Source organism: Branchiostoma belcheri, unplaced genomic scaffold, assembly GCF_001625305.1.
Source record: "Branchiostoma belcheri isolate BF01 breed outbred unplaced genomic scaffold, Haploidv18h27 scaffold111, whole genome shotgun sequence".
Lineage (NCBI taxonomy): Eukaryota > Metazoa > Chordata > Leptocardii > Amphioxiformes > Branchiostomatidae > Branchiostoma > Branchiostoma belcheri.
The window spans coordinates 52,000-61,282 of record NW_017802503.1 but is presented as its reverse complement, the minus strand read 5'-3'; the positions used below and the strand labels follow the sequence as shown (position 1 = coordinate 61,282).

Below are 9,283 nucleotides of genomic sequence, written 5' to 3'. Positions count from 1 at the left end.
TACAGAATCAAGCTGCAAGATTCTGTATGAACAACTATGTAAGAGGTGCTAGTGTCACGGAAATGAAAAGAAACCTACAGTGGACCTCACTTGAAGACAGAAGAAAGATGTCTAGACTATGCATGATGTACAAAATGACTAATAAACTGGTGGATGTCCCAACTACTAAGTACCTAATACCAGCTCAGAAGAGAACAAGAAATAGCCACGCATTCAAGTATCAGAGTTATCAACCAAGGATTGAGGTGTTCAAGAATTCATTCTTTCCTAGAACTATCGCAGAGTGGAACTCACTGTCACCAAGTACAGTAGGGGCACTGTCAATAGATAGCTTTAAACAATGTCTAGAGCTAGAAGTTCAAGGGTTAGGTGTAACAAGTCGATCGGTGTAATATAGCCAGCTGCCGCCGCGCCGCGTGCCTGCGAAGCTGGTGTGTTACGCCGAAAGGCGGTTATACCGGCTATACAGATACAGATACAGATACAGGTAAACGTTACTTTTTCTGTGGTGCTTTGTATAAAATACATGCATCAGTACGAGATAGATCCCTCCCTTGTTTAATCCAAACTACATGTAACTTTCAAACACACAGCAATGTGAATATAAATTATGACTAGCATGCTGTCATCCTAAAATGACTTCCATGTTACGGTGCTAGTTAAATGTGATACTTCAATATATTTGTAAAAGACGCTTTAGCAATATCGATCTTGTTGCAAAATATTATACTCAAAATGTTGACGACTTCACCACATTTTAATAATTTAGGTAAGTATTCTGCTTAGCACTTTTCCTTCACAAAAACCAATAGCCTTCAACGACAGGAAATTCGCGGATGACTCTTCATATAGGGTAATTTATAGGTAATTTAACCCCTTTCTTTCGGCGTATACTGTGTCATAATTCATGGTCGGTTCCTAAAACCACCGAATGAACGACCGAGTCCGCGGAGGGAACCGACAATGAATTATGACACCGCATACACCGAAGGAAAGCGGGTCATTAATGTTATTATCATATAGACATTGTCACATATGCATGTACATCAAGCTGACATACAAAGGAAACAACTTCTGTGTAACATATAAATCTTTTAATCTTGCATTGAAGTGAATTCTCATCGCAACAAACCAATTATTTAAAGCTGAAAGTTACAGGTACGAACTGAATTTACCGCTGAAGTTTACCGCTGAATTTCCTCAACGGTTTCTCCACCACTATTAACCAAATCCATCTCTGCGGTTGCCCCAAACACTGCTTCTAATTCATCTGACGACAACCCGGCGAATTCGAGGCGAAATTGCGGTCCTTCATCCATTTTATGTTAGCAGTAAAAGCAACGTGGCCAAAGACGGTCGAGGGGCCCAAATGGCGGCTGTTTTGAAAAGTTGAGAGTTGTACAAGTGTAGAATAGGAGGGTCAAGTAAAGATTAATCTTTATAAATAATGTTTTTTTTCATGACTCTATCGCTCATTTCAATTATATATAGTTTTTTCATAACTGAATTTATTCATATATACTCTACATAACCAAGTGTATTTTAGAAATATCTTTACAATTAGAAGTAGGTTTTATGTTAATTTACACATGCTTTCTAATATGAATAACATATTATATAATTTAATGTATTTTTATCAAATCATTATGTATAATTTTTGCTAATTTGATGACGTCATTGGCCACAATCCAAGATGGCGGACCATACCATTGGATTAGGTACATTCCAGATATTTTCCTTACAGAAAAAAAGTTACTTTGAACCTCAGTCTATTTCGATTGTAGTTTTAAAACGCGACCCTTTCATATACAACTGTTACTCAACTATCAAAGTCTACCCATGTCATGGAGATCATCTTGATTTATGCTGCCGACCTGCACATAGATCAAGCAAAAGCTACCCCACCGTGGCACAACCGAAAACGTAACCTTCTTAGCGAAGGCAAAAACACAAAAACATTAAATTTTACAGGAAGTCCAAAATTTTCTCTTCTTTCGTTTCAGGAAATGAAGATGCCCATTACATCCGTGGCCAAGATAATAACGGGCTAGTAACGATGAAAGGCTGCGAAGGACATCAGGTAATTAAACGTCCACTCTTACCACAATCCTGCCACTTGTGAGATGGACCATGGCGCACAGGTGTCACAGCGACTTTACCACCCCCCTTCTTCCACAGTGATTTCGCCCCTTCTCTGGAAACCACTCTTTCAACTCATCAACTCCTCCTCGCTCATATTGATTTAATTTACTACATACTACAGGGCGGGAGAAATGTTTTGATAGGGAAATATATCGTTTTATTTCACATATAGTCTTTCATATTCCTCTATTTTTAAATTATTTTTTTGGGGGGGGCAATTTGCATGATATGCAAAGAATGAAGAGTACTTGCCGACAGACCCGTTCTGCTACTAATCTGGACATTCTGATGTGTCAAACCAAACGCCATAGAACGAGTGCTATACCGCACATGGCCCATTTACTGAACATGTAATTGTCTCTATGTTGCTAGTTGCCTTGTAATTTATATTCTCCATCTCATTTTATAGTATTTCAATTTTATAACTGAATCGTTTATGAAACCTATGAATAATTATGCTGGCCGTAATACCTTTGCTTTTGATTTTAGCCTGTGCAGATTTATTTTAAAGTTGGCAGTCGATTTCTATCAAATCAGCCTTAGGGCTGCGACTTTGTGATGTAGTTGATGTCATAATGAACCATTCCGTCAAATAAGTTTATTTTTCCAAACCCGGTTTCCGGAAGGGCAAGTTGTGAGACTTCAATCTTGTTTAGCCAGTCTCTGACATGTATAGCACAAAAAATCCAACCAAATTTCTCTATCTAGTCCTTTCAAATAAATCAAACAAAATTCTCCGATTACAACGTAATATTATGTTTATCATATGATTGTATATCAAATCTGTGTACTTGCAACATGCTCAAAACTGCAGTTTACCAGCAAATACCTGCTTACGTGCCTACATGTCCTACGTGACTGTACTACAGTGCAATATTATAATAATAGATGAATTTATCATAGAAACTGCACAAGGACGTACAAATTTAACTTACCGACAAAACCTATCAAGAAATAGTTGTTTCAGTTGTTTGCTGTTTGCAAATTTCGTTTCAAGATATACGTATTTTTCCACACAGAGAGGAGATCAGTGGGGGTCATCATATCATCACAATTGTATCTGTAAAGGACCAGATCGTCTCTGCTATCCTGTTAATTGCCTTCCGGGTTCCGAGATTGTCCGTGACTTGAATGATCTCTGGAACTGTGAAGTTGTTCGGTCTAAAAGAGAAATTACAGGTAACGTTATTACATTACGTTTTTGATATTGTTTTATAGCATAATCATTCACCTTTGATTTATCTAAATGGGATTGTCTGCTTGCATAGCACAAAAACCAATTAAAATTGCGTTCAACAGATGCCAAGTGTTCACTAGAATTCTAGAAAGTACATAAGGTTATGGTAAGATACTTAAGTAGCCTTATCTGAATTCAGAAACGTTGGGAATAGATACAGTTTGAACAGCTAGGAAAAATTCGCTTCATGAATTGCTCCAGGTTAATTGACATGGTATGATACTTAAAATCATATATAGTTAAAAATTTTCATGTAAGACTATTTCGAGTAAACATCATAAACATTGATTGATAAGGTTATCCTTGGGTCTTTTGTATCTATAGATGTTGGCTCAGATTGATATGGATATATATAAATAGACGGGTACGTAAATATATTCTGTGATTATTTTTTCTATTATACACCCCAGAATCAGCTAAAGCTGTTCACTCCAGAGGAAAGGTATTTAGATACACTTTTTACACATACATATGAAAAAACTATCTTTCCGGTGTTCTTGATTATAATATTATGATAATTACACTAATTGTGGGGTCGTGGCGTAACGGCAGCGTGCTCGACTTGGAACCAAGAGGTTGCGGGTTTGAGTCCTGACATGCCACCGATCTTGTGCCCTTGGGACAATTTACACGGCTTCTCTCACATATCTCAAGTGGAAATGGGTATGCGTGGGACACAACGCCAGCAAAGCCGTATGTGTCCCACGTGTATTGTACTGTTACAATTCCAATAAATCACGTCCAATCAAATCAATTGTAAGTTATAGCCATTGTTGAATGTAACCGGTGTTTCACTTTTATCAATAATAATAATGTCGCTCTAAGCCTGTAACGTATTGGAACGTTTCTTTTATGTTGCAGCGAATGACTGGATTAGATGCATTCGGCGTGTTCTCCGGGGTTGTTGGCACAATCGGATTCATCTTAGACCGCATCGAAGCTGCGCAAACAACCGCACAGCTTAACGAAATACAAGATCAGATCCAGAAACTGGACACAAAGATGGACGTGTTAACACGAAGTGTCAGCGACCTAAAGCTAGGACAAGAATACAGTCAACTAGTATTCCTCTATGGCAGAGACGAACAACGACTGAGGAACATGATAAAGACCCTTGCTAACTTACAAATCAGTAGCGGGAAATACATACTGCCTGGCCACCGCATCCAACACTGGGCAGACATGGTCCTGAGTTATGGATCAGATGGAGTCCACGAGGTATGTATCTATTCTTGTACAAGTTATACTTAAGGACAGTTTTTATGTGTTAGAACTACACGTCAGTGACTAAAAAAATTAGTATTCACAAGAAGTATTTTTTGTTTCAAATATTGTTGCTTTCGTTAATTGCTCACTTTGCACTTAGTTTTTTCACTACATCGTCAATTTATAAAAGTTCGCTTCACTACGTGGTAAGTCATTTTACAATCTCTGAAGAGGTTATTGGTATTTGGAATTGATTTCCATTGCATTTACGTAAACGCTTGTGGGAAAACAACTTTAGCCATGTACCAAAACGGCGGTAGCGAACTGAGCATTAAAAACGACCAGTTTGGTTTCATTGCATTTAACGGGCATGTCCAACCGTATATGAATAGATGTAAAAGTGAAAAAACATTTAGATGTGATCATAAGAAGCTGCACATGTACCTAAAATACCCCCGTAAGGTTGGGTTTATATACTTCAAATTGTCTTTGTGTTTGTCTTGACTTTTGCAGGTATTGGAACATCTGCGGGAAATGGTATTCCCGTCAGGAATTTTCGCCGGAAAAGGACTGTTCGAAATTTGTCACAAACGCCTTATTACGAGTTACATGTCAAAATATTCGGAGAAGGTAATTATCATTTCCCTTCTGGCTCCATTGTGTTAACATTTGCCTTATGACTTGACTTATATGCTTTTGTCCATATGTGCTTTTTGATTGAAAATATGATAAACTGATATAGTTCATGAAAATAAGGATTATATTTGTTACATCAGGGGGAATTATCCATAATTTGTCAGTCATAAAGATTAACATCATCTGCGATGGTATGAGATCGCCTTATATATTAATTTTAAACGTTGAAGTTGCCTGCCTTCTTGTAATGTTTGCCACCCGCTGGCCTGCTGTAGTGCTGTGTTGCCGAGTGTGTATTTGCAGGATCCAGTTACTAATCTAGCCGCCTTCCTTTGACCGATTCGATCTTGTTTTCCATGGTGTTACTAAGTGCAGAATGATAAATGCACACACACTGACACACACAAACACACACACAGACACAGACACACACACACACACACACACACACACACTCCACACACGTAGACACACACACACACACACACGTAGACACACACACACACGCACACACAGACACACACACACACACACTTTCACACACACATTCCACACACACACACACACACACACACACACACACACACATACATTGTACACCTGTATCTGTATCATTATAGCCGGTATAAAACACACCCATGCAGACCCACACAAGCATACGCACACACAGGTACACACACACATGCACACACACACACACACATACACACAAACACACACACACACAGGCACACAGACAAACATACACGGACAGAAACATACACACAGTTATAAACACACCCACACACATATGCACACACACACGCGCGTGCGCACAGACACTTGTTACATTTTACCCAGTGGTAATGTTGTTGTTTAGCAATTGGTACTATCACCTATGTATGTGCTTCGCTGAATTTACAATTCCGCACCGGAAACGAAAAGTATGAAATAAAGGACAACAAAGCACAAAGTAAAAATATATACATATATATTACGAGGAATATTTGTGTATGTTCATAATATTAAATGCTTATTTTTGGTTCATGCAAACAGTCCGGCCCGGCCCGGTTTGGAAATTTTACTTCACCAGTTGAGATTAATCAATGTTGATTTCCATATAAAGATGAAGCAAAAAGTGGCGCAGGTCTATGGACTATTTGGAGGTGGCTATGCTGTATGGATTGCAGCTCTGCGAATCAAGGGAATCACAGCTGATATTTCACATATAAAAGAAGAGGGCGAAGGAAGGCTTAGAGATTTAGAATCATTTCTACAAAAATATACTGGTAAGTTTACCCTTTCATTGCCTAGAAGAAAAATATGATGATTGTAAATTATATTTGTAACGTTTAGACTCCTTTGAAATGTCGGCTCTTCAATTCGCATTTAATTCTTTTTCTAAAAGAGCCGAAGAATTGGCGCGAAGACTTACGTTGCGGACCTGGGTACCTGGCAGAAAACGGAAAACAGGCTAAGTGCCACCCTGACAGCCACTACCCATGCTGTTCTCGATATAACTGGTGCGGCAACACTGCAAATCACTGCAAAGGCAAGTAACATAAATCTGTGTATATTCTAAAGTTTCATCAGTGTGCAGGGTCGCTCGTGAATGCTACCCTAGACTTGAATGAATACCCTAGGTTCTTACCCTTGATATGAATAAAAAATACAGAATAAACAAGGGTAAAATACGACTTATCTTCTAAAATAAGGCCACACACCTTCTAATGGCACAAGAGTAAAGAATTCCATTTGTGTTCAATCAGGCATTTGGCCTTATATAGTTACAGTATAACCTTATCATCTTTTCAAAGGGTCTTTGTCTATTATGAATGTTGATTTAACAACGTAAAAAAAGGACGATTTCATTATTTTTTGGCCACACCAATTTAATTTCTTGCTTAACGGATTTTTGTAGAAAAAAAATGGAGCGAAAAAAATAATTAAAAACAGGCCTAGGCATCCTATTATGGCCCAAAATGGTACGATCATAGGAGCCATGAAGTCAACACACTAGGCTGGTTCAAAATTCAAACAATGAATTTTCAACTTTCAATGATACCACTGCATTGCAAGAAGGAATAACTGTAACAACTAGGAAAAACGGGACTGTTTTCAACTGTTCAGGGCAAAATAGGAGCATTTTGCAGTTGATTCTGATTTTTTTTTTAAATCAGAAAAAATGAGGCGGGCGAATCCGTTAACCAAGAAATTAAATTGGTGTGGACTTATCCGTTCTCGTAAACATAAAGTTAACAATCAGTGGAGACATTACTCCTGCATACTTTATACGGTATACTGCCATTGCAATCTCAAGTAAGTGTAACAGGTCTAGATAAGTAATGGCTTCACTAAAGCTCGGCTGAGGCTCGTAGAACCTTCGTCCAACACTGGCACAAAGCTCGCTCGAAGCACGCACGATTTTATAAACTTTGCGCAAGTCGGGCGAGGTACAGAAGAGGGTCGCCCGAGTATTTTGCGAAGCTCGCACGAGGGTCGACCGTATACAGCGACCATCCTCCGATTTGTGAAGACGAAGAACGGCCGAGACTCGTTGGGAATACGTCCGAATATCGGTCGACTCTCAGTCGTGCAAGGACGAGCTACGGGCGAGCTACAGGCGAGCTGGAAACGAGTTCTGCGACCTCAAAATCGCCGGTGATGTGATCCATGTTTATATATATATATATATTTTTTTTTGTTAAGCATGGCGCGTTGATCACCGTTGCGGAAAGGGCTTCCTGGCTGAAAATGGAAAACCTGCTCAATGCAATCCTGACGGGTGGAATCCATGCTGCTCCGGGAACCAGTGGTGCACCAATAATAACCCCTGCAACTGTCAGGGGGTGTGTGGACTACAAGAGAAAGGGTTTGTTATTTACTAATTACCGAAAACAACTGATAAAAAAAGAAAACGACTAAAAACCAAATCAAAAAACAAACTAGAGCCCCCGCGATCTCAAACCTTCGCCAAATGATGTTAATCTTTATGACTGACTTTCTGATTATGCAAATAAAATCCTTATTTGTATTATATTTATATTATAATATTATATTATAATATTGTATTATATAGTTGATTATATTCTCCATCAAAAGACAGCCTTATCTTAACAAAGAAAGCCATTCTATGATTTCCTCCTAAATTATGCAAATGAGGTCCTTATTTGAATAAGTTATGTTTAATGATGTTCACCTTCACTTAACTTTCAAATACCCCAAGTATGAAATTCCAGGCAGTTAGCATTATGGAATTATAACATTTTCTCATTAATTATGCAAATTAGGCGTTAATTTACATAATCAATATCTGCCTGCGTTTCTCTCGTTCTCAATTACATATGTCACAAGCTTGAATAGTCCTATAATGTAATGCACCTGATTTATAGAATTTCCCCATTAATTATGCAAATTAGATCCAGATTTGCATAATTGTCGCATAATTACGTCAATCGTCACTTGAGCTACCTACATACCAAAAATCACGACGATACGGCCACCAGTTCTTGAGTTATCCTCTTTTGAATATTTTCAAACAGATAGCCCTGCAGTTCCTGAGCAAGCCGCTAGGAGGCCCAAACTCATGTCACTTTTTCCCCAGCATGAGAGCTACCTACCATCTAAATTTCGTCACCCCAGCATGTCTAGATTATGAGATATCAAAACCGGAAGTTTTGCTGCAGTACCATAACAAGCTGCTAGGGGGTCCAAAATCTAATCATTTTCCAGGTCTCATTAAGACCTACCCACCTACCAAATATTAAGATAATCCATCTAAGCTTTCTCGAGTTATGCTGTTGACACACAGACAGACAGACACACAGACAGACGCACGGCCAGGAAAACATAACCTTGGCGAAGGTAACAAACGTGATGGAATTGTTTAGCATAGATTATGTAAACGTACATAATTGGTGATAAAATATGAACATGTAATACAGATACAATGTTAGATATTCTAAATGGATATGTTTTGTCTTTGAACTCTTTTTTTTTAATCTTACAGCTAAAGGAAAATTTTCCTATGATTACCCACCCTGGGCTGGTTCAATGTAAGTTGCCTTCTTTGTATTAAATAAA

At 38.4% G+C, this 9,283-nt stretch overlaps 1 protein-coding gene across 3 annotated transcripts in view; it reads left to right on the top strand.

Moving 5' to 3' along the window:
• LOC109488149 overlaps positions 1–9,283 on the top strand; it is a 19,334-nt gene that overhangs the window by 8,324 nt on the left and 1,727 nt on the right. For 2 of the 3 annotated variants that reach the window (XM_019792317.1, XM_019792310.1), the window contains exons 3-11: positions 2,004–2,080; positions 3,162–3,321; positions 3,790–3,821; positions 4,241–4,597; positions 5,099–5,215; positions 6,327–6,489; positions 6,609–6,752; positions 7,910–8,072; positions 9,210–9,255. In XM_019792317.1, the coding sequence (XP_019647876.1) occupies positions 2,004–2,080; positions 3,162–3,321; positions 3,790–3,821; positions 4,241–4,597; positions 5,099–5,215; positions 6,327–6,489; positions 6,609–6,752; positions 7,910–8,072; positions 9,210–9,213 (1,217 nt within the window). In that variant the 3' untranslated portion in view covers positions 9,214–9,255. The remainder of the gene's footprint in view (positions 1–2,003; positions 2,081–3,161; positions 3,322–3,789; positions 3,822–4,240; positions 4,598–5,098; positions 5,216–6,326; positions 6,490–6,608; positions 6,753–7,909; positions 8,073–9,209; positions 9,256–9,283) is intronic. The other variant, XM_019792323.1, reaches the window with a different exon arrangement.